Source organism: Hylobates moloch, unplaced genomic scaffold, assembly GCF_009828535.3.
Source record: "Hylobates moloch isolate HMO894 unplaced genomic scaffold, HMol_V3 SCAFFOLD_10, whole genome shotgun sequence".
Taxonomy (NCBI): Eukaryota; Metazoa; Chordata; class Mammalia; order Primates; family Hylobatidae; genus Hylobates; species Hylobates moloch.
Window position 1 is genome coordinate 15,169,495 of NW_026652285.1, and position 26,471 is coordinate 15,195,965.

The 26,471-nt window shown below is 39.3% G+C and overlaps 1 protein-coding gene across 14 annotated transcripts in view; it reads right to left on the reverse strand.

Annotated features, from left to right (window-relative positions):
• SYNRG (synergin gamma) overlaps positions 1 to 26,471 on the reverse strand; it is a 91,686-nt gene that overhangs the window by 34,775 nt on the left and 30,440 nt on the right. For 9 of the 14 annotated variants that reach the window (XR_009215195.1, XR_009215194.1, XM_058445246.1 and 6 more), the window contains 8 exons: positions 24,513 to 24,746; positions 23,472 to 23,549; positions 18,622 to 18,818; positions 17,471 to 17,719; positions 15,642 to 15,775; positions 9,668 to 9,786; positions 9,390 to 9,452; positions 1,339 to 2,283 (listed from right to left, as the gene is read on the reverse strand). Coding sequence is in view for 12 of the 14 variants with exons in the window: in XM_058445246.1 (XP_058301229.1) it covers positions 1,339 to 2,283; positions 9,390 to 9,452; positions 9,668 to 9,786; positions 15,642 to 15,775; positions 17,471 to 17,719; positions 18,622 to 18,818; positions 23,472 to 23,549; positions 24,513 to 24,746 (2,019 nt within the window). In the remaining 2 variants the exon portion in view is untranslated. The remainder of the gene's footprint in view (positions 1 to 1,338; positions 2,284 to 9,389; positions 9,453 to 9,667; positions 9,787 to 15,641; positions 15,776 to 17,470; positions 17,720 to 18,621; positions 18,819 to 23,471; positions 23,550 to 24,512; positions 24,747 to 26,471) is intronic. The other 5 variants (XM_032163093.2, XM_032163095.2, XM_032163096.2 and 2 more) reach the window with 1 other exon arrangement.

The window sequence follows — 26,471 nt, forward strand, 5'->3', positions numbered from 1 at the left end:
TCATACAAAAAAAAAAAAAAACAACAAACAACAAAAACCCACAATCACTCTATCAAACAAATAGCAGCAAAAAAATAAGAAAATTTCTGAGGAAAAGTACAAAAAAAAAAAAAAAAAGAAAGAAAGTAGACAGTCAAGAGCACAGGAGCTCTTCAGACCGCCCACTGCATTTGAAAAATACCTTAGCAAGTAGCAACATGAAACATGCAATGTCTCTGCTAACTTGCTCCTGATTCAGCACCCTGTTTAGGAATACCTACAAAATTTCCATAACCAAAGGATGGATGCAATTTTGTTTTCCAACTTGCCAATTTGACATATGCAAAAGCTATAGGACTTTACAATTTCTGCCTGAATCTGTAGACTTGGAAGTGTCTCACGTGTCCCCCCTAGTTAGACAAAACCAAACCCTTCATATGCATAATACATTTTCTAGAATAATACAGTGATACTGAGATATTTCTCATTATTAAAAGGCCACAAAATAGGTTTATCTTTCTATATACATATCAAAAAACAAAACAAAAGAAAAACCAGGACACTTGGGAATCTAGTTTTTATGACAGAAGTTGAACTAGAGAGTAAATTGCTACATGTAAATCCACACAGAATTTAAAGAGGGCTCCCTAATAAGATGTTTTCAAACATTTTATCAGAAAGTTAGCAGTTACCCTATCCTAGCATCTACAGATTTGCTACAACTTCATATTTCCCGTAACAGAGTTAACACTGAAAACAGCTCCTGGATTCCACTGACAACACACACCCTCCTCTTTGCCAGGCCCTGACACACAGAACATTCATATATACACTCTTTCCTTCTTCTTCTCTTAAAAGGATGTGGCAAACTGCACTACAAGTGGTTAGAAATTTTTACTTTCTTGGCCTAACAAGAGTTAGTTTCTGTAAATCAAACAGAATACTATACTGGCAGTTGCTGTGTATATCCAAGAGAAGAAAAAAGGAGAGGGAAACACTGATTTTACTCACAGAAATGAAGGAACACTGCTAGCACTGCAAAGGTCTTTATCAAATTTCTGGCAATGTGAGGTTCACTTAGCAGTGACTTTTTATGTGCCTCTAACACCAAGCTGGTGCTAGATTTCAAAAACAAAAATATCTTAGCTACCCAATCTAAGTTCCACAGTAGCCATAGTATCCGTATCAAGTATCCATAGCATCAAATTTAACACTGCTTTAAGGAGACTGGCAACAAAGAGGTTGATTATTAGAGATTCATAAAGATAAAGGGCCAGAGCCTTACTCATGTAAATCAACACCTGCAGAATCATCTTTGAAATCTACACCATCACCAGAGCAATCTCACCAATTCCTCACCTGCAGCAGGAGGATGCTGGCCACTAACTGTTGGTAAATCCAAAGAGCTATCAGACATGACATGCTTAAGATCTCCTCCCACATCAGCCAATTTCATGTCAAACTGAACAGAGAGTGCATCTTCAGAGTCCTCCTTGCCAACACTGCTGCCACCAATGGAAGGGAGATCCAAGGACTTCACTGATGCAGAGTCTTCTTTGGTGTGTCTGAAAGCCACTGCTTTCTCTCCCAGGGATTTGTCCGAGCTTATGGAAGAAAATTTACTGGAGTGGAAGTCAGCAAAATCATCATCACTTTTTCCTGAAGGAGTGTTATCTTTTAGGTCTTCAACACCTAGTCCAGACCCTTCCAGAGAAAGTTGTCTGAAGACATCATACTTGGTAGACGCAGCAGTTGAGTTTTGTCCACCCTTCACTGTGCTGCCCACGTTGCTGGTTAGAGGAACAGGACTGGGTTCCTCTTTAAGGGCATCATATTTGTCATCTGGCTTTTGCTCAGATGAAATAGAGCTATTACTGAAAGCCATAAAATCTGCAAAGTCATCCTGCTCCCCAACAGGTGCTAGACCAGAATATTCCCCAAAAAGGCTGAATTCTCCAAAATCATCAGCCAAACTAGAAGTTTTTGTTGATGCCAATGCTGTCGTAGTAGCAGCAGAACCTGTTGACTGTGGTGTGGAAACTGATTTTGATGTGCTAAACGCAGCTGAAAAAGACAATGGTTTCTCGCTGCTGCAATTAACTGAGGAAAACATATCTAGGTCTGCTAAGTTCAGAGGGTTTTTCGCTTGTGTTTGTTGTTTCTGTTGTATAGTTCCTGAGGGGAAGGATGGTGGAAAAGTTTTGTCTTTTGTCGGTGGCTCTAGTGGTGACACACTATCAGCTGTTTTAAAATCGGTGAAACCATCATCAGTTCCCGCAGATCTGAATTCTGCAAAGCTTTCTCCTGAAAGAAAAAATACCACCAAACAAATAGGAATGCTGAACTGAAAACCATATAATACACAGCATATTAAACTGCAAGCATAATTTTACTGACTTTTCTCCACTGACTTGACATTACGTAATAATGTTTACATAGTTTAAACCCTATGGAACTACACAGTTGTTTCCACACTGAAGTCTAGTGATACTGAAATAAATAGACGTCGAACTGAAAGCACCTGACAGTACCATTTTCAGTTGCTCATGCTTTCAGTGTGGGATCTCTCTTAGCTCCAGATCCTACAATTGGCTAAAAGTACTCCTCTCGCTTTTTGTTCCCACAGCTAGCCAGCCAAGCAGACAACACAATAAGAAATAGGGCTAGAGGTTCTTGAAGAGAGGCATATTAAAATAGTGGCCCTTTAAAGATAAACATGTTACCCATTAAAAAAATCAGAGGCACCAATAAAGTATTATGAAAAATCCTACCTCTGATATTCAGGATGTACAACACTTGGTTCAGCCAGGCACTTTAAGAATAACATTAGATACTATGTGGTCTTGCTCAAGCAAATGAAGGCATTAATTGGAAGGGAACTTTGATGAACATTTTTGAAAAGGTGTCTATTTATTTGCAAAGCATTCTAGGTGGGGCACATTGTAAAGCAGCTCCTCCCCATCGTCTCTAATAAGCTGAATCTCACAGAAAAAAAGTCTATGAGCACGTGAGTTTTTCTAGAAATCAGCTGTCTCACTGTATCAATGAGCACTTATTGTTATTTATTAAAATTCAAAAGGATTTGAATAAATACCAACTCTGTTATATAAAGTTTTGGAGGGTATGACTTAGACGACCTATGCTACTGTGAGGATGGGGTAACTGACGGAATTGTTTATTTATTTTATTTATTTTAAATAAAATTTCTTTTGCCCATGACACAGCTCTCAAGAGATCCTGAGAAACATGTGTCTCAGAACTGTTTATTTTTACATTCTGGTTAGAGTGGGTACTTACACACTTCTCATAAATAATTAAACAGACTCAGTTAAGACACTGATAAAAATTCAGGCCTATGATTCTTTCTTTTTTGAGACAGAGTTTCATTATTGTCACCCAGGCTGGAGTGCAATGCTGCGATCTCGGCTCACTGCAACCTCCACCTCCCAGGTTCAAGCGATTCTCCTGCCTCAGCCTCCCAAGTAGCTGGGATTACAGCCACCTGCCACCATGCCCAGCTAATTTTTGTAATTTTAGTAGAGACGGGGTTTCGCCACATCGGCTAGGCTGGTCTCGAACTCCTGACCTCGGGTGATCCACCTGCCTCGGCCTCCCAAACTGCTGGGATCACAGGCGTGAGCTACAGCACCAGGCTCAACAAGGCCTGTGATTCTTAAAAGGTTTCTATATTCTTTATTATCATAGTAATGTTATCACTCAGGTACAGCATCAGGATGCAGATGATCTCAGTTTTCTAACAGCATCTGAAGGTCAACCATAAAATCCACTAGGCTATACCAGGTAATAAAAACCAGAGATAAACCAAATGTAAATATAGTTATGCCAAGGCCGGGCACAGTGACTCACACCTGTAATCCCAGCACTTTGGAAGACCGAGGCAGGTGTATCACTTGAGGCCAGGAGGAGTTCAAGACGGGCCTGGCCAACATGGAGAAACCCCATCTCTACTTAAAATACAGAAAAATTAGCTGGGCATGGAGGCACATGCCTGTAATCCCAGCTACTCGGGAGGCTGAGGCACAAGAATTGTTTGAACCTGGGAGGCGGAGGTTGCAGTAAGCCAAGATCCCACCGCTGCACTCCAGCCTGGAGGACAGAGAGAGATTCTGTCTCAAAAATAAAAATAAAAAAACAAATAAATATAGCTATACCAACCAACATCATTTATTATTTAAAAAAATGACTGCCATTTCTGGAGATTAAAATTAAGTAAATTAAAATACAAGCTTTAATTTCCTCATCCATTTTAAAAAATTACATTTCCCCTAAAAACGACATATAAGAGCATATCAATAATAAAAATGTATTGAGAACCAAAATCCAATTCTTAAATTGGCATATAAAACAATGCAGGCTTAAAATATACTGTGCTTGGGCCAGGCACAGTGGCTCACGCCTGTAATCCCTGCACTTTGGGAGGTCAAGGCAGGTGGGTCACCTGAGGTCTTGAGTTTGAGACCAGCCTGGCCAACATAGTGAAACCCCATCTCTACTAAAAATACAAAAAATTAGCTGGGTGTGGTGGCAGGTGCCTGTAATCCTAGCTACTTGGGAGGCTGAGGCAGGAGAATCGCTTGAACCCTGGAGGCAGAGGTTGCAGTGAGCCGAGATTGTGCCATTGCACTCCAGCCTGGGCAACAAGAGCAAAACTCCGTATCAAAATAAATAAATAAATAAAATAAAAATAAAAATAAATTTAAAAAATAAAATATACTGTGCTTGTAACAAGATATATACTTGGATATAGCAGATGAAAAAAAAAAGCACCAAAAACAATACAAGCTGTTTTTCCTCCTAACCTGAGATAGTTAACCAATTCACCAGCATAATTCATCAACACCAAGGAATTCATCTAATAAGAGAGGAACAGCATTCAGATTTCCTGTGATTTATATTTGTAAGACATACCACTAGTAAAACTCAAGTCAATTTCACAAACTGACAGAAGATGTAAAACTTTTAAAAATCACCCTAGAATTTTTTAGATTAGTAGTATCACTGATCATACTTGTATTATTTCTGAAAATGTAGAGGTGATAAGTAGCCATTTTTATCACAGCCTAAATTTTTAATGTGTTGCTTTGAAATATCTGTGAAATTGACAAGTATTGCTTTGTTTGTTTATTTGTTTTAATCACCACAGCAAACTACACTTACTGATGAATTGTAAACTTTTCCATTGGAAATGTAAGCTGGGTGAAAGGGCTAAAAGGAAATAAAAGCGGGTGGGTTTACAAAGGGAATTTGTTGGCAAATAAATTAGTCACAATCAATGGAAGCTTGTCTATCAGAAGGCATATTAAGCATATTATTTCATGGTTAGCTTTTTGGTTAATGTCTACATACTTGTAAGTTTCCCTCTCTGTCACTTTTTAGACTCCAAAAATCTCAAAAAAGACCATTTTTTTGCTAAAACTTCAATAAAAATGTGTCATTTCTTTATATAGAACATTTCCTCATTTACTTTAATTTATGGCTTAAACTCTGGAGATGGAAAAAAGGAAATATTATTAAACTCTGTCATTCAGTAACCTAAGAAACCCACAGCTCTAAACAACACAATACTATAAAGATTCTTCATAAATTCTAAGATACTAACGTACTTTGACAAAGTCAAGCCAATGTATTTTTTAATGAGTATAAAAAAGATATCACACCATTTAGGAAAATAAAATGCATCAAGTTGGCAACACTACTTGGAAGACCTTAGAATTAAAGTTAAGATAGGAATGAAAGCAAGTAAATGAAAATAACAACAATCTGGAACTTTGCTTAAAAAGTACTGAAATGTGGCTGGCCATGGTGGCTCACACTTGTAATCCCAGCATTTTGGGAGGCTGGGCTGGAAAGATTGCTTGAGGCCAGGAGTTCAAGACTAGCCTGGGCAACACAGCAAGACCCCACTGTGGTGGTGCACATCTACAGTACCAGCTACTTGGGAGGGAGGCTGAGGCTGCTTGAGTCCAGGAGTTGGAAGCTGCTGTGAGCTATGACTGCACCACTGCACTCCAGGCTGGATGACAGAGCAAGACACTGTCTCTCAAAAAAAAAAGTATTGAAAAGGCAGGACTAAGGTACTGCTTACATTTTGGTGACACCACTGTCTTTTCCTATTGTCTATTATAGGAATACACATTATGGTCATTAATACCATATTACACAAAGAACCCTCATGTTAAACCATGTGCTCTTTACTCCAAACTTGTCTTGGCCCAAGTGTTGATGAAAGCATTGCTAGGTGTAAATAAAAACCTAACAAGTCAAAAGTTCCCCTCAGGTTTATCTCTGTTACTCCCACTGTGTATCTGATACAGGCACTGAGGAAGAAATGGCTATTACATTCTAAAAGCTTGGATAAAACACAAGAAAATATTTCTAGAACCTAACAGTTATAAGGGGCTGAATATTCTTATAAGAGTTGGGCTTTCCTTCTTTAAAGATGATTAAGCAATACAATTTCTACCATACCTACCTACCTTCTCTCCCCGACCCCTAGCAGAAGGGTGGAAATAAAAGATTGCTGAAGGCTGTCCCAAGTTTGAGCATTCAATACGTAAAGATAGAATTGGTATTGTTCCCAGAAGGAAATTCTCATTAGAGTATACACATTTCATAGCATGCATAGTTAAGCTTTGGAGAACATATTTTGACCTATGGGTTAACTAAACCCTACCCATCATGTTTACAGTAGGATTTAACCACAAACATAACATCCAGTTTTTACATATATGACTCCCAAATAGTCATTTTATATTCCCTTGTACTCTAAGTCTTACTATCAGAGATGGTAACCACACGTGCACATAAACCCCTCTCTCTTCATCTTTCTCATTAAATTACAGCCAATCTTGAAAATTTTGTAAAGTGGTGATTGAGTTTAACACAAGCAAAGTATAGTAACTGATCACTCATTCTTACTGGATTAGTGTGCAGATGATTGAATATCGACGTCTGTATCCTTGAACATACTAAGTGAGCATTGTTTGGTTACTGCTTCTGTTTGAAATGATCCTGTGTTTTGGTTGTGGCCCGAGCTTTGAAGTGCTACTTGCCATTCCCTTTCTTTCACAGAGCTCTCACCGTTCTAACATGAAGGATTTGGTAAAATACGAGTTTGGTTGAGTCCTGCTTACCCCCACTTGGTCATCTTTGTAGGAATCCAATGTTTCATTGGTTTGTTTTTAAATTATTTTTAGCTGATGTTCATGAAGAAAAGTGAGTACCTATAACCATGCTACTAATGAAAGAAAATCCTAGCTAAGAAGGTGCATTTCTGTATGAGAGCTGTGTCATACCATCCTTTGGGCTCTCTGCTGGAAGAGTAGAATCAAATCTTATATAGTGCCTTTTTAATTGTATGCTCTAGTATTATAGATGTAAGACAGTACTGTAATATACCTCTGTGAATGTATCTTGTACCTGCATTATGATATGTAGCAGTGACTATGCCTTAATCAAGTCATTTTTAATAATGTTACTCTAGAACATTTTATCTCTAGATCATGATTGAAAGGCTAAAAAATAACAAATAATAATGGTACCAAGTACCACAACAGCAATAGAAAAAAAAATCTTGAAAAGGAAAAGACTGGCCAAGTGTGGTGGCTCACGCCTGTAATCCCAGCACTGTGGGAGGCCGAGGTGGGCAGATCACCTGAGGTCAGGAGTTTGAGACCAGCCTGGCCAACATGGTGAAACCCTGTCTCTACTAAAAATATGAAAATTAGCCAGGCGTGGTGGCAGGTACCTGTAACCCCAGCTACTTGAGAGGCTGAGAAAGAAGAATCGCTTGAACCCAAGAGGTGGAAGCTGCAGTGAGCCGAGATCATGCCACTGCACTCCAGCCTGGTTGACAAGAATAAAACTCTGTTCCAAAAAAAAAAAGACTAGTTGCTGCCTTTACAGTCCGCAGATTGCTGTACTGCTAATACTTCAAGCAGTGTAGTTTGAGTATTAGCAGTACATTGTTGAGCAGTGTAATAAATCAGAGTAACCACGGCTCTCACTTGACAAGGGAATTTAACTTGTCATGCAAGCTTCCCGTGAAAGGGAATGTCCTATCTTCAGAGGAAACTACACCGATTTGGAATTTGCCCTAAATTTTATTTTATTTTTACTGTGACCAGGCTGGGGTACAGTGGCACAATCATGGCTCATCGCAGCCTCGACCTCCCAGGATCAAGCAATCCTCCCACCTCAGCCTCTCAAGTAGCAGGGACCACAGGTGTGCACCACCACATCTGGCTTATTTTTTATTTATTTATTTATATTTTTTGTAGAGACAAGGTCTCACTATGTCGCCCAGGCTGGTCTCAAACTCCTGGGCTCAAGCCATCCTCCCACTTTGGCCTCCCAAAGTGCTGGAATTACGGGCATGAGCCACTGTGCCTGGTGTGCCCTAAATTTTAGAAAATAAATAATTCTCAATAACTGAAGCACATTTACCTCCTTGTAATTTCCAGAACCACAAGAAGTAATCTTATCCCCCTTCTACTAGATAATCCCCCATTTAGTACCTATCATTTTTTTTTTTTTTGAGATGGAATCTTACTGTGTTGCCCAGGCTGGAGTGCAGCGGCATGATCTCGGCTCACTGCAATCTCTGCCTCCCTGAGTTCAAGTGATTCTTGTGCCTCAACCTCCTGAGTAGCTGGGACTACAGGCATGTGCCACCATGCCTGGCTAACTTTTTTGTATTTTTAGTAGAGATGGGATTTTACCATGTTGGCCAGGCTGGTCTGGAACTCCTGACCTCAGGTGATCCGCCCACGTCAGCCTCCCAAAGTGCTGGGAATACAGGTGTGAGCTACTGTGCCCGACCCTATCATGATATTTTTTAAAAACAATAGCTATTTTTTTTTTTTTTTTTTGAGATGGAGTCTTGCTCTGTCACTCAGGCTGGAGTGCAGTGGCACAATCTCAGCTCACTGCAACCTCTGCTTCTTGGGTTCAAGTGATTCTTTTGCCTCAGCCTCCCGAGTACCCGGGACTACAGGTGCGCACCACCACACCCGGTTAATTTTCATATTTTTAGTAAAGACAGGGTTTTGCCGTGTTGGCCAGGCTGGTCTCAAACTCCTGACCTCAGGTGATCCACCCCCCTCGGCCTTCCAAACTGCTGGGATTACAGGCGTGAGCCACTGCACCCAGCCTAAACACGGTAGCTATTATTAAGGTTTTTTGAATTAGAATACTTACAGTTTGAGTATCTATTATAAACATCACTACTATACCATATTGTTTTATCCATTCAGTTTTTTTCTCCTAAACACACACACACACACACACACACACACACACACACAAAGGGAATGCCACTGAAAGAACCATCAAAAATCCCTTTATTAAAAATGGGAATAATTTATCCTTCTGAGGATTCAAAAACTTACCTAAAGGTTTATTCTCTGCTATCTGTTCGAGTTCTCTGAAAGCACTATATTTATCACCAGAATCTATGATAGAAAGGACAGAAGCTCAGTTAAGGTTAGGAATCTTGAAATCACAGCTCCAGGAAGTGAGGCAGATTGGTTTAACCAAACACTATTAACATGTGGTATATAGGCATTTTACATATTTAGCACAGAAGACCACCACTTAAAGATTCATACAATTTAAATATTATGCAATTTAGCATTCAAAAGTTTATGAATTTACCAACTGTTTTTACCTCCAGGTGGAACAGTATTTTCAGAGGACTTGTCAGCTGCAATTCCTTTAAACACAGCATATTTGTCCACTGAAGGCAATGCTTTAGTTCCAGGAAGTGGCATCAACAAACAAGGGGCACTGAAGGAAAAAAGAAACATATTTTGATGACATTGAATCCTTCCTTTATCATCTAAAAGGAAGTTCAAATTAAAATGGCAAACAGGTATTTCATTAAAACTCATGGTTCTTTGCTTTAAAAGTTAGAAACTATATAGTATACATATATACCACAAAGAAAAAAAATGATGTCCTTTTTCAAAAAACAAAACAAAACAAAAAACATTACCCAATCATTTTTTTCTTGATTAAATGAAGAGGGGTCAGATCCATGCTGACTGTCTAAGCATCTCTTTAAGCCATAGTAACAACTGGAATGGTGTTGGAAGTAGATTATTAAAGAATGATGACTTCCTGCAATTTTAGCTTAAGGTCCATAAAACTGCAAAAGTGAACTGTTCCACATATGTATACTCAATATTTTAAAATAAATGTTAACCTTAATATAAATTATTATCTTCAATGGGTTCAGAGTGCAGAGGTAGAATAGTTAAGATAAAAATCTATTTATGAAATGCTGTTCAAGCTAAAATGTAAATTGTTTTTCTTCTGATTGTACTGCATTGCCTACTGGCAGAAGTGCATACATCTGATAAGCTGCCATAGAGTTAATACAATTTGCATTTTTACAAGGGTCACATCGGCGGTTCCAGAAACTATCTTTGTAACAAAACAACGATCACTTCAAAATTAGATAAAGATACTTTTGCCTGTGGACATATTTTGTGCTGGATGGAAAAATAGCGTTAATGAGTAATACCTGTGTGGGTAATTCTTAGCAGGCTTAAATACATACTATAAAAGCATTACTTTTTTTTTCTTCTTCTTCTTCCCTTATCAGACCCAGGCAGCTCCCTGGAAGAACACTTTTACATATGAATGACTACATTCCACCACTAGTTTGTGTCATTCAATACCATGCACAAGTTATATAAATTGATTTCTATTGAGTTCTTTGCCCTGGAGCAAAAATCTTTCCACAGTCATTTAAATCTTCTTATCAGTGGCTTACAAGCAAGGTAAAAACTAGGCTCTGGCAGCTGCATTCTAATGGGGTACACAGTCCTTTAGGGCTTAATGCCATGAAATATTATGATTTCACATCACCACCAAACAGCTGCTACATAACTGATCTTGACAAATGAAATAAGTCATCATCTATACACTGTAAGTTGACTTTTTAAAAGTTCCGTAATTAAAGTACAGTTCACTGTACAGAATGTTACATGGGAATAAAGGAAATTAACATCTTAGGGAAAAAAAAACCCAAAAGTTGAATGATTTCTTTATTTTTCATGACCCTCCAGCTTTAGCTATGGCCTTTTAAGCCTCATTGGTAAAAATCTTTCTACTAAATGTTACACTTAATTGATTATTAATTTTAAAATTATATTCACAGAATTGGAAAAAAAAACCAACAGAATCTTTAGGGTAATGAACTACTGCTTGCTGATTAAAGTCAACAAAATTCCATTCAAAAAAAGTTATGACTCAGACTGTAATTTTATGCACACTGCAAATGAGTATTTCATTCCAGTTCTTTCTCTGAAGTTATTATTTTTAAAAACCACTGCAATCACCATGAAAGTGTTTATGCCAGTTACATAGTAGTCATCATCCGTTCCAAACATGAAGACAGTATTTCTACCCTTTCACACTAATGAAAATACTCAAGTGAGAAAGGCATCTATGATTTTACACTTAAGAACCTGTATTCTACTAAAAGGTAAGACTTAAAAAATTCGGCCACAAAAAAGTATTTTACATTTTCTCTAGTGAATCTATTAGTGTTTTACAATCACTCCATATAACTGTGGTAGACAGTTTTATTTAGTTGCTTACCCTGCTAAATATATACATTTAAAAAGAAATATTTTGATCTCAGCAGAATAAACTAACCAACCCCGAAGTCCTATACGTTAACCCTTTGTGAACTTTTATTTATTTATTTTTTGAGACACTGTCTTGCTCTGTTGCCCAGGCTGGAGTGCAGAGGCACCATCATAGCACACTGCAGTTTCGACCTCCTGGGTTCAAGTGATTCTCCTGCCTCAGCAACCCAAGTAGCTGGGACAGCTGGTACTACAGGCATGCACCACCATGCCCAGCTAATTGTTGCATTTTTTGTAGAGATGGCATCTCCATAGGTTGTCCAGGATCAAGTGAACTCCTGGGCTCAAGTGATCTGCCCGCCTTGGCCTCCCAAAGTGCTAGGTTTATAGGCAAGAGCCACTGCAGCCAGCCTTCCCCGCCAGCTTTTTTTTTTTTTTTTAAGACAAATTCTTACTCTGTCTCCCAGGCAGGAGTGCAGTGGCGTGTCTTGGCTCACTGCAAACTCCACCTCCCAAGTTCAGCAATTCTCTTGCCTCAGCCTCCCAAGTAGCTGGGATTACAGGCACACGCCACCAGGCCTGGGTAATTTTGGTATGTTTTTTTTTGTAGAGATGGGGTTTCACCATGTTGGCCAGGCTGGTCTCAAACTCCTGACCTCAGATGATCCGTCTGCCTCGGCCTCCCAAAGTGCTGGGATTACAGGTGTGAGCCACTGTGCCTGGCCAACCCTGGCCCCCTTGTTAACTTTTCTATGATCAATGTCCCCTATCTGCTTTGTTGATTAGGCTCCCGAGTGCCTGGCACATAGTATTTTCTGAATGAATGACTGGATGATGTTGCTGCCTTCCAGAGGCCCTTCAGGTCTTATGTGCAGGCTCAACTGCCATCTCTCCTTTGATTCACCTAGTTTAACACTGAGTCTAACCAATTTCTCAGATATAAACTGTTCAGTGTCTATAACTCTAAACCCTGAGTAATTCTCATCATCTCACAGCAGGATTACCATGGCAATTGAATTTATTCTAAACACGGTAGCAAGAATCACTTTCATTGTGCCACTTCTTACTCCTAAAATGCTTTAAAATAGAGAATGTCGTAAGTCATAAGCCATCCCACAACTGGTGCTGTCCCTAACTAATGTTATTTTCTCACAGACTAACAATGCTCTCCATTCCGGTCTACTCCTAAAACCTTACTTGCCTTTTCATCTTCTCTAACAAGCAATGTCCATTTTCTGTCCAAAATGGTCTTTCCTAGGCTTAGCTATTCACATCATGATTTAACAAATCTCTTTTTAAAACAATTTGGAGTACAGATTATCATAAACTAGAGAATACATTTTATATATACATTTAAGGACTAATCCTAAGACAACTTTATCAGATAATTTAAATACCAGATAAAACTAAGTGTCTTTAGAGCAGGAACTGTGGTTTTTGCTTCTGTATTTCTCATGCCTATCCAAGTGTCTGGCATATAGCAAATGCTAAATAAATGTTTGCTGGATGAATAAATGAATAATGAGTATGAATTCTAGATAAAACCAAAATAGTTTCATTCAGCTGGGCATGGTGGCTCACGCCTGTAATTCCAGCACTTCGGGAGGCCGAGGCAGGCAGATCACCTGAGGTCAGGAGTTCAAGACCAGCCTGCACAATATGGTAAAACCCCATCTCTACTAAAAATACAAAAATTAGCTGGGTGTAGTGGCGTGTGCCTGTAGTCCCAGCTACTAGGGAGGCTGAGGCAGGAGAATCACTTGAACCTGGGAGGCAGAAGTTTCAGTGAGCCGAGATTGCGCAACTGCACTTCAGCCTGGAGACAGAGCAAGACTCCATCTTAAAAAAAAAAAAAAAGTTTCATTCAAGGAAAGTATGGAAGTAGTCAAGTCAGAGCTGTATGTAAGAGGAATAGCTGCAAAGTATCATATATGAAAGTAAACTATTACATGGAGATAATGCCACACAAAATTGCTAATACCCCATATATCTCAGGTCTGGCTACCACCTTAAAACTTTCTACCCCCAAATTTTAATTTCATCTACAAACAGTTTTGCTCAGAGAAATAAACCACCCATTTGATAAATCAGGTTTATAACCCACATACTATAACATTGTCATCCAACAGATCTTTATTAATTACATATGATGGGGCCAAGCACTACATATATAAACATGAATGACTGTCTTCAGATACTTACAGCCTAGAGAGGGAAACAGTCAGGTAAACCAGCAATTACAATTAGGGCACAGATATTCATCAGGTACTATAGCAGTAGCAAAGGAGGTGGGAATTGGTTAGGAAAAACTTCCTGTATTTAGCTGATTTCTGAAATGGAACTATAACTATAGGGAGATCAGGTAAGGGTATTTCAGACTGAAGCAAACAGAACGGATAAAGCTTGGAAGAGCATGGTCAGTTTGGAGTCATGCTGGCAAGGCTGGAGTGTAAGTCATGGGGAATAGCAAGAGTTGAGAGTGGGCAGGAGTTAAGATCACACACTGTCACACAGAGCTGACAGAGTTAATGGTGGTAAAGGAGAGAGGACAGAGCCAAAGTAAATAGCATGCTTTTAATTTGGTGACTGAATATGGTGACATCATTCACCAAGGAAGGGAATAACGATTTAACACATTTTTATTTGGCTTTGAGTAGGAAAACAATACAGTTAATTTCATGCAGTGAATTTGAGATGCCTTGAGTCATTCAGATAGGGATGCTTAGATAGCAGTAGTACATATAAATTTTGTTCAAAGGAAGAGATCTGGAGTAGAAATACAATTTATGTGTCTAGAAGGTTTAACTTGTGTTGGTGCAGCAGTCCTGGAAATACCAGCACTCTATGGTCACATTCCTTATATGTTTCTTCTATATGTTACGTACATACATTTAACATGTTTTTAAAATCAGGAGAATAATCTCTTTTCCTAATTTGTAATTCTCTATAATGCCTATCCCTTAGTTCTTGTTACAGTGTGTATGCAGCAAAGTGCTAAGAGATAATCAATTGGCTAAAGGGGAAGAGATGAGCGAAACTGCATAAACAGGAACATAGGAGACATGGAATATGTATTCTGACAAAAACCAATTTGAAAAATAAAACCAAAGGAATTCATATCGCTTACTCTGGTGTCTGATGTCTTCCACTTTGCAGAAATATCCAAATACTTTTTTAAAAATGCCGGCTGGGCACGGTGGCTCATGCCTGTAATCCTAGCACTTTAGGAGGCCAAGCTCGGACTCACTTGAGGCCAGGAGTTTGAGACCAGCCTGGCCAACACGGTGAAATGGTGAAACCCCATCTCTACTAAAAATACAAAAAATAAGCTTGGCATGGTGGTGGACACCTGTAATCCCAGCTACTAGGGAGACTGAGGCAGGAGAACTTGGGAGGTGGAGGTTGCAGTGAGCCGAGATCACACCACTGCCCTCCAGCCTGGGTGACAGAGCAAGACCCCATCTCAAAAAAAAATTAAAAATGCTGACAACATACTGAATCAGTTACTGTACCTGAAGGTTAAGGTGGCATGTAAAACCTTAGAGAAATGTTTATGCAGCCGTCAGCAACAGAAATCTGAAGGCTTAAAAGACACTAATGTCAAATATACAAGAAATGTGAATGAATATGATTAGAGTTCTGAATTATGATTCTGTGGAAAAGCAACGGTACGTAACATTACAAAAATGTACAATTATGTGCTCCTGCCTAAAAAACTTTTTAACAGTTGAAGACCTTGCTTTAATACAGGAACACGAAGTCATCACTGCACAGGTGCTCTTAGCTATAATAAAGGTTTGGCACAGGTAAAAAAGAATTGACAGGCAGGTGTGTACTTACAGGAAACAGTAGGAGCTGAAGTTTAAGGTGGACAAAGGGGAGAGAAGTTTGAAGAGTAGAAGTATTAATACAGAGGGAATAATCACAGAAAGTAGTAGAGTAAGGAGTCTTAATTTTTAAATTTCTCACACCTAGCCTTCCTATTATGGATGCCTCTTTCTTAATGGTTAAATGCAATATTAAATATATTAAACTCTTTTCTACCTGTTTCCATGCTGGGAGTTACTTGTTTTTGAAGAAGCAGGCAACTCTTGGAAATCACTGAATGAGTCATCAAGGGATCCTGACTTAGAAGCATCTTGAAAATCCTGGAAGTCGTCTTCTTCTGGCTTTACTACCTAGGTTTATAAAGGACATTTAAATAAATAGCACTGACTGACAAAATAAATACACAACAAATCTCCAAAAGTCAATCTCAAAGACTGCCTTTAAAATTTCTCAGTTTAGATACATTAACTCAAGTGCTTACGGCAGGAATCCTGTTTTGTATTTTTAGATGCTCTCTGGTACAAATGGTAAAAGACTGGTTTAAATAGCTAATCTAGGCTGGGAGCAGTGGTTCACGCCTGTAATCCCAGCCCTTTGGGAGACCGAGGCGGGCAGATCTCCTGAGGTCAGAAGTTCGAGACCAGTCTGCCTAACATGGTGAAACGCCATCTCCACTAAAAATACAAAAATTAGCTGGGCACGGTGGCATGTGCCTGTAGTCCCAGCTACATGGGTAGCTGAGGCAGGAGAATCACTTGAACCCAGGAGGCGGAGGTTGCAGTGAGCCGAGATCCTGCCACTACGCTCCAGTCTGGGCAACAGAGCAAGACTCTGGCTGAAAAAAAAAAAAAGCTAATCTATACATTTGTAAAATAGCTGAATGACATTCATTGGGTTACTGAGCGCCTACCATCTTTAAAAGACATATCTAGCCAGGTGTGGTGGCGGGCACCTGTAATCCCAGCTACTTGGCAGGCTGAGGCAGGAGAATGGCTTGAATCTGGGAGGCAGAGGTTGCAGTGAGCCACGATCGTGCCACTGCACTCCAGCCTGAAACTGTGTCTCAAAAAAAAAAAAAAAAAAAAAAAATTAAAACGGAAAGGTCAAAATGCTAAAAAAAAAAAAAAAGACATACAGATATATCATGCATGTTTGCAAATTAAGTGACACAAGCTCATCATAACCAATCACATACATGTACAAAGAGTGGACACTGACTCCTAATCCCATACTCCAGAAGTACTGTTAACAGCTCATTTGTTTTAAAGAAAAATGAGATTACACTATGTTGCTCTATACTTTAACCATATAACAAAGACACATTTCCATGCAGTACATGTAGATCTATCTCATTCAGCTTAATGATTGCCACTGTGTGAATGAACTGAAATTTATTTAACCTTTCTCCTCCTGTTGGATATTTAGCTATTTCTACTTTTTACTCTAACAAACAACATTACAACAAAAATTCTTGTATATCTTTGCTAATTTGAGTCACTATTTCTTGGGATAGATTTCTAATAATGTGACTACTAGGATAGAAGATATAGACATGCAGAGGCTTTTTTTTTTTTAAACTCAGTCTCCTTCTGTTGCCAAGCAGGAGTGCAATGGTGTGATCATAATCATAGCTCACTGCAGACTTGAACTCCTGGGATCAAGTGATCCTCCTGCCTCAGCCTCCGGGGTAGCTGGGACTACAGGTACACATCACCACGCCCAGCTCAACATGTAGAATTTTGATAGCTATTGCCAAGCCTGCCTTTCAACAAGGCTGTACCAATAAGCCTAGAGTGTATTAGTCACTTTTACCCTACTTTTTCAATGACATTAAATATTATATATTTAAAACATTTTTGCTAATCTGAGAAGTGAAAAACTAAAGTATTTTAATTTCAGATTTAGCAGTTTTCCTGAAAGATACAACCTAAGAATTTAAATGTGCTCACCATAATCCAGTAACCTACTCTATGTATCCCTGGAAAAAATGGTGCCCAGATTCACTTTCAGTGATTATTTGAAATATGCACAACTTCGCCATTTACCTGATTTGCAGGATAGGTTGGTATGAAACCACTAGAAGCCTGGGCAGCAGCTCCACCCACTGGTCCAACAAGGTTAATGCCCATGACTGGCTGTCCAAGGCTAAGGGGCATGGAGCTCGCAGGGCCTGAAGGTATCACGGTTGGCTGACTCACTGGCGTAGGCAGAGTCATAGAAAAGCCACTTAAAGTTGGAATAGGAGCTGCTGGGAACTGGTTTAAAGCATCAGGACTCATTGCGGGAACGCCCCTCTACAAATGATAGAAAGAAAATGGATTAGGGGATTGTAAACCACATACGGTCGAAATCTGGCAGAGACCGAAAGGTAAAAATCCGTAGCCTTTGCATGTTTCCACTCCAGCTCTCAAAACTCATGAATTTGATTTAAGAAAAAAAGTTACAAGGTCAATGCAAACCTAATACTTAACAAATAAATGGCCAACACATATCAGTTCTGACATTTTCACTTTCTGACAAGTTTGGTTAATTCTGTATCATCAAATCATTTAAAATGACTTTCCAATAAAAGAAAAATTTATACCAGACTCAGAATACTTTATCTATATCTATGAAATTTTAGAGCATTTCAAAACACAGAGTAATTTCACCTATTACTGACTAACTTTCAAGTTCAGAGAATGTTAATATATTAAAAGTCTTTAGGCCAGGCATGGTGGCTCACGCCTGTAATCCCAGCACTTTGGGAGGCCAAGACAGGTGGATCACTTGAGGTCAGGAGTTCGAGACCAGCCTGGCCAACATGGTAAAACCCCATCTCTACTAAAAATACAAAAAGTAGCCGGGCATGGTGGTGGGTGCCTGTAATCCCAGCTACTTGGGAGGCTGAGGCACGAGAATCACTTGAACCCGGGAGGCGGAAGTTGCAGTGAGCTGAGATCGCGCCACTGCACTCCAGCCTGGGCAACAGAATGAGACTCAGTCTCAAAAACAAACCAAAATAAAAAGTCTTTAAACAAAGGAATAACTTGCTATTATGCACATCATATAAACTCCACATTTTTGAAGTACTATATCCTGAAAATGATCTAAATTTTAATGTACCAGGAGTTACACAATGTAGTAAAAAAGATTTCATATCCTTGCAATTTATATTAATAAAGTTATTTGATCTAACTTAAGAAACATTGTTTACCTGTGTTACCGCTATCATGGCTAGAACGGTATAAAGTTCTTCTTTTGTAAGTTTGCCAGGTGTAGTTCGATTAGCTAAGGCCCATATCTGTCCAAGAGTTTCCCTGGGAAGCCCAGATGACATCAGAATGGGATACAGTTTGGCAGTATCTATTCCAGTTGGAGTCATTGTGGTTTCTAAGATTTTCTTATAGGCATCTATTAAAGGAAAGACCAGATTACAAATGGAAACACATTCCAAGTGATTTATTTTTTGGGGTGCCATTGTTGGTATACAAGAATAATCTTCAATCAAACTGCTTTAATAGAACCGAAGCCATGTCAGGGTTTAAATTGCTTTAAACATATTTAAGTGCAGCTGGGCGTGGTGGCTCACGTCTGTAATCTCAGCACTTGGGAGGCCAAGGCCAGCAGATCATCTGAGGTCAGGAGTTCAAGACCAGCCTGGCCAATATAGTGAAACCCCATCTCTACTAAAAATACAAAAGTTAGTCACACGTGGTGGCATGTGCCTGTAAGCCCAGCTACTCGGGAGGCTGAGGCAGGAGAATCACTTGAACCCCGAGACAAAGGTTGCAGTGAGCCAAGATCGCGACTCTGCACTCCAGTCTGGGCAACAGTGACATTCCGTTTCAAAAAAAAGAAAAAAAAAATTGAGATATTCAAGTGGAAATGTCCAGCAGACAATTAAGAGTCTGAAGCTTGGTACTAAAGATAAAATTTAGGGCTAGAGGTAAGACAAAGTCTTATAATTCAGTAGAAGATTGTAACAAGACAGCATGTTTTGGACTTTACAAGAGAAGCTGTAGAGTAATGATGGTGGGAACAGTTTGAAAAGAGCAACAGGAAGTAAGAATTATACCAACATCACTCTTCTCCAGTAAATTAGAGGCTGTGAGAGAAAACACCATGGGAGAAGGTGCTATGGAAATACAGCCTTTAAGGAAAGACCCAGTTTCTGTTAAGGTGAGGAGGCAGAACAAGTGTCTTAAAAAGGGGGGTACAGTTGGTGAGTTTTTGACAATAACATGGGTTTTCCAAAGGACCAAATGGGAAATGTTGTTAGACATAGGGCTAAAATAAAGAATGCCAATATTGCATGGGACATACTTATACTAAAAAATTATTTGTTGTTTACTTGAAATTCAAATTTAACTGGGCATCCTATATGGTTATTTACTAAATGTAGCAAGCTTAGTTAGGGAAATGAAAGTTAGTAGGGCTAAGGGGGACAGACAAACTGTTTAAAACAAAAATTTTACATCTGGGATTATAAGTATGGATTACAGGTTAGTGGGCTCTCCGTAAGAACACGTATTTTTGGTCAGATGTGGTGGCTCACGCCTGTAATCCGAGCGCTTTGGGATGCCGAGGTGGGCGGGTCACAAGGTCAGGAGTTCGAGACCAGCCTAGCCAATATGGTGAAATCCTGTCTCTACTAAAAATAAAAAAAAATTAGCCAGGAGTGGTGGTGCACGCCTGTAACCCCAACTACTCGGGAGGCTGAGGCAGGAGAATTGCTTGAACCCGGGAGGCAGAGGTTGCAGTGAGCCGAGATTGTGCCACTGCACTCCAGCCTGGGTGACAGAGCGAGACTCTGTCTCAAAAACAAACAAACAAACAAACAAAACATATTTTGACTAGAAAGTATACGTGCATGTATGTTTAGAAGGAAGAGGGAGAAAGTAAAGTAATACAAACTGGCAGAAAATGGATAAAACTCCAAAATATACCAAGATCTAGATATCGTTTGTTTGGCTTGAGGACAGAGAAGAAAAGATGCAAACTGTCTAATAGGCATTTGGAAGAAAAGCCATTATTTTAATGTACACTTGAATTGTACATACTATTTTGGTAACAGCCTTTTGTCATTATGAGTAGTATCCGAAAATGCATTTGAATGAAAACTATAAAACATTAATGCAAGAAATTGAAGGGGACATAAAAATTAGAGAAATATTCCATGTTCATGTTTTGGAAGAATCAATGTTGTTAAAATGTCCATAGTACCCAAAGCAATGGGTAGTACAGATTCAATGCAATCCCTATCAATACCAATTACATTCTTCACAGAAACAGAAAACATAATCCTAAAATTTACATGGTACCACAAAGGACCCAGAATAGCCAAAGCCATTCTGAGCAAAAAGAAAAAAACTGGAGGGATTACAGTACATTACTGTATATTACCTGACTTCAGATTATACTACAAAGCTATAGTAACCAAAACAGCATAGTAATAACACAAAAACAGACACAGAGACCAATGCAACAGAATAGAGAACCCAGAAATAAATCCACACATCCACAGTGAACTCATTTTTCAGAAAGGTGCCAAGAACATACATTGGGGAGGGTCTCTTCAATAAACGGTGCTGGAAAAACTGGATCTCCATATGCAGAAGAATAAAACTAGACCCCATCCCACACCAAATAAAAAAATCAAACAGAAATGAATTAAAGATTTAAATCTAAGGCCAGAAACTATGAAACTACTAAAAGAAAACTGGGGGAAACTCTCCAGGACATTCGTCTGGGCAAAGATGTCTTGAGTAATAACCCAAAAGTAAAGGCAATCAAAGCAAAAATGGACAAATGGGATCACATCAAGTTAAAAAGCTTTTGCACTACAAAGGAAACAATCAACAAAATGGACAACCCACAGAACAGGAGAAAATATCTGCAAACTATCCATCTGACAAGGGATTAATAACCAAAATATATAAGAAGCTCAAACAACTCAATAGAAAAAAAGCTAATAATCTGATTTTAAAATGGGCAAGACAACTGAACAGGCATTTCTCAAAAGAAGACATGCAAATGGCAAACAAGTTTATGAAAAGAGGCTCAACATCATTGATCATCAGAGATATGTCAATCAAAACTACAATAAGATATCATCTCACCCCACTTAAAATGGCTTTTATCCAAAAGACAGGCAATAACGAATGCTGGTGAGGATGTGGAGAAAAAGGAACCCTCGTACACTGTTGGTAGGAATGTAAATTAGTATAGTCACTATGGAGAACAGTATAAAGGTTTCTCCATAGTGGCTGTACTAATTTATAAGCCAAGATTCAAAAGCAACCTAAGTGTCCATCAACAGACGAATGGATAAAGAAAATGTGGGGCCGGGCGCGGTGGCTCACGCTTGTAATCCCAGCACTTTGGGAGGCCAAGGCGGGCGGATCACGAGGTCAGGAGATCGAGACCACGGTGAAACCCTGTCTCTACTAAAAATACAAAAAATTAGCCGGGCGTGGTGGCGGGCACCTGTAGTCCCAGCTACTCGGAGAGGCTGAGGCAGAAGAATGGAGTGAACCCGAGAGGCGGAGCTTGCAGTGAGCAGAGATCGCGCCACTGCACTCCAGCCTGGGTGACAGAGCGAGACTCTGTCTCAAAAAAAAAAAAAAAAAAAGAAAAAAAGAAAATGTGGTACATGTACACAATAGAGCACAATTCAGCCATAAAAAAAATTGAGATCCTGTCATTTCCAACCACATGGTTGGAATTGGAGGACACTATATTAAGTGAAATAAGCCAGGCATAGAAAGACAAATTTCATATATTTTCATTCATTTGTGGAAGCTAAAAATTAAAACAACTGAACTCATGGAGACAGAGAATAGAATGATGGTTTCCAGAGGCTGAGAAGGGTAGTGGGGGCGCGGGAATAATGGGGATGGTTAGTGGGCATAAAAATATAGTTGGATAGGAGGAATAAGATCTAGTATTTGATAGCACTACAAGGTAGCTACAGTCAACAATAATTTATTGTACACTTAAAATAACTTACAGAGTATAATTGGAATGTTCATAACACAAAGAAGTAATACATGCTTGAGGTAACGGATACCCTATCTACCCTGATGTGATTATTACACATTGTATCTCTGTATCAAAGTATCTCATGTACTCCATAAAAATATACACTTATTATGTAGCCATAAAAATTAAAAATAAATTTTTTTTTGTTTAAAGAAGAAAATGCACTTTAAGGATTTTCTTTTCTTTTTTTTTTCTTTTTGGCTCAGCAGTAAAAATATACGTAAAGAAAAAGTAGGTCAGGTGCAGTGGCTCACACCTATAATCCCGGCACTTTGGGAGACCAAGGCAGGCAGATCACTTGAGCCCAGGAGTTTGAGACCAGCCTGAGCAACATGACGAGACCCCGTCTCTACAAAAAAATACAAAAATTAGCTGGGTGTAGTGGCACGTGCCTGTAGTCCCAGCTACTTGAGAGGCTGAGGTGGGAGGATTGCCTGAGCCTGGGGAGGTCAAGGCTGCAGTGAGCCAAGATCCTGCCACTGCACTCCAGCCTGGGTGACAGAGTAAGACCTTGTCTCAAAAAAACAAACAAACAAAAAAAAAGTAAACACTATCCTTCACATCTTCTGATGTGGAAAAAAAAGATCCCACGTGGTCTTTTATTTCATATAGTATTACGTGACAAGTCATAGAAAGAATATTTTTAAAAATATAAACTAAGAATTCAGAAAATTAATTAAATATTTTAGTAAAATTCTTGATAAGTTATTAATCGCTGAAGTAAATATTTGATAATGTCCATTAAAGCATAATAAATCTAAGAGAGCTTTTAGAAATAAAAGTATGATGGTTGATAAAACATTAAAACAAAACTATTCTCCTTTATTTATATAGTTATTCCATACATGAGGCAGTCTTATGAAACACGACATTTATTTAATTTCTGTACTCTTTCAGAAAAAAAGAAAAGTGACAACTCCTCCTGCATATTTTGTAACTACAACAGTAAATATTTACAACTCAATTTATAATATTTAAACCAAAATATCCAGATAGGAATCCTGGGTAAAGAAGCTTTTTTACCTGGAACCAAACTCTCATTGTAAATCCAAGGAGGCATTCTGGGCTGAGCAGGATCCTGTGAGGGAAATACTCCCACACCTAGAAGATAAGAAACATTAATGTATATAGTGGTCCATGGAGAAGACGGCGAAATCACACTGAGTCACGGTTTTTTATAAAGAGCACTGGCTGGAGACACTAAAAAAAGTCACCAATACAATGAAAATATTTGGTCCCCCCTGCCTCCGATTCAGAATAAAATATTTGGTTTCTAAGCAACTCTTGCACGTTAACTATGTTCTAAAGAGTAAATTATACAAAAACTAAAATGTATCAAATCAATACTCTAAATCATATAAGCCTTGCACCATTTAACATGTATTACAAATTAAGGAAAAAAACATGATACATGATAGTTTAAAATTATGTATCTAAAAATATTGAATTGTCCAAGCTTTACTTGCGGTTTTTACTAATGCTTCTTTGCAAAGTTTCATTGTTTTTTAATCTACATATGATACTGCTGTCTTAAATATATAGGACTTTTGGGGGCTTTTTGTCCAGTAAAATATCCTCCCAAAAGTTTGCCTCCTAGGCTGCCCATATTCTAATTCATTTCTGAGGGTTGAATTTATAAAATTTAGGTCTTTTAGGCAGTGCTGCATATGATTTATTTTAGAGAAACCAAAACTATATTCTCATTGGTGACTTTTCCAGTTACATTTCAACTTTTCAACCTTTATGGAAGAACAGAAAGTATAAGGGGGGGAAAAAAAGAGAGTTTTTATAAAATAAAAGGAAAGAAAATTTTAAATCAGAAATGATTCCAATTAAGAAAACCAGTTATCAAAATCATTTTTAAAAAGGAGTAACAGTGTGTTGAAAGAATTCAGAGCAAAATCTTAGGGGTTAATTGGAGAAAGGAATGCATTAAATATATTTCAAGCAAAATTTCAATTAGCAAAATGAAGCAGCATTCATTTGAAGATTAATGCTTAAGGTGTTAGCATTTGAGCAACGTTTGGTTAAACAAGTTTTTTGCTGAATGTTTCACGAGCTCACCACTCTCTTCAATCGACAGGTTTTGATCTGAAGTCTTTTCTGCCTCTGCAGTGGTGGTACCACTTACACATCCATCTACAGCACCCCCGTTACTGGCCGTTAAACTGGGATACTTCTTACTGGAACCTGGGCCTAAGGCTTTGTGGCCAACTTCAGAAGTATTTAATTTAATTTGTTCCTGCCCAGATGTACTTATATCACAAGATACTAGGAACTTCTCCTCCAAGGAAGGGCCTAAACAAACAGCATGAAGGATTATTTGTACATAACTGTATATGTCTAATCTTTTTAATCATCCATCTCCACCCCCATATTCTTTTTTTTTTTTTTTTTTTTGAGATGGAATCTCACTCTGTCGCCCAGGCTGTAGTGTATTGGCATGATCTCGGCTCATGGCAACCTCTGCTTCCCAGGTTCAAGCGATTCTCCTGCCTCAGCCTCCTTAGTAGCTGAGATTATAGGCGCCCGCCACCAAGCCTGGCTAATTTTTGTATTTTTAGTAGAGACGGGGTTTTTCGCCATTTTGGACAGGCTGGTCTCGAACTCCTGACCTCAGGTCATCTACCCACCTCAGCCTCCCAAAGTGCTGGGATTACAGAAGTGAGCCACGGTGCCCAGCTCACCCCCATATTCTTTTTTTTTTTTTTGAGACGGAGTCTCACTCTGTTGCCCAGGCTGGAGTGCAGTGGCACGATCTCGGCTCACTGCAAGCTCCGCCTCCCGGGTTTGCGCCATTCTCCTGCCTCAGCCTCCCGAGTAGCTGGGACTACAGGCGCCCGCCACCACGCCCAGCTAATTTTTTGTATTTTTAGTAGAGACAGGGTTTCACTGTGTTAGACAGGATGGTCTCGATCTCCTGACCTCATGATCCGCCCGCCTCGGCCTCCCAAAGTGCTGGGATTACAAGCGTGAGCCACCGCGTCCGGCCATCACCCCCATATTCTAAAGGGAGGCCCTGCCACATGTAATGTAAACATTGTGGCCAGGCGCCATGGCTCAAGCCTGTAATCCCAGCACTTTGGGAGGCCAAGGCAGGCAGACCATGAGGTCAGGAGTTCAAGACCAGCCTGACCCACATAGTGAAACCCCATCTCTACTAAAAATACAAAAAACTAGCTGGGCGTGATGGCGGGCGCCTGTAATTTCAGCTACTCGGGAGGCTGAGGCAAGAGAATCACTTGAACCCAGGAGGCAGAGGTTGCAGTGAGCTGAGATCATGCCACTGCACTCCAGCCTGGGTGACAGTGCAAGACTCTGTCTCAAAAAAAAAAAGTCAATCACTGCACATTTGTATAGGACTTGAGAGACCTGAGATTTTAGAGAATGTAAACATAATTATCTACTGTGATTCTAAAGAATTCTATGAGACAGTAGGTGGAAGAGTGTAGTGGAAGGAAGGAGCACTACCTTTGAAATCTGACAACCTACATAAGATAACACTTTCACTAACTCCTAGGGAGGCCTCTGGCCAGTAACATCATCGTCATCTCTTGGTCTGTTTCCACGTCCATCAAATGAGACAGTCTGGACTAAGTACATGTCTGCCAAGATCCCTCCCAGCACCCTGTCTCAAGCCAGGATATGTAGCTGTCTCTATTCATTTTATAGATGACAAAATCTAAGGCACACCAAGGACAAATTGATAGTAAATGAACAACCTGGGCTTCTGCCCCCAAGTGCCCTGTCACTGAAGCTGAAAGAGTACTTTCTAAAGAAGCCTTTCCTAGCTCCTTATTCTTAAGAAAATGATATTGGTGAATCTCCGAAACAACAATCTTCTGGAAAAATCAGAAGATTTCTTTTAAAGTTATAAGGCAGTTTAAAGTGCTCCTAGTTGAGGAGCAAAAGTTTTAAATCACCTTTCCGGAATGTGAAGACCCCAGAACTTAAAAATCTAGACACTTGTTTTGTTGAATTTCAACAGCAGTTATACATTCATGTACATGTTTACTTGCCAAC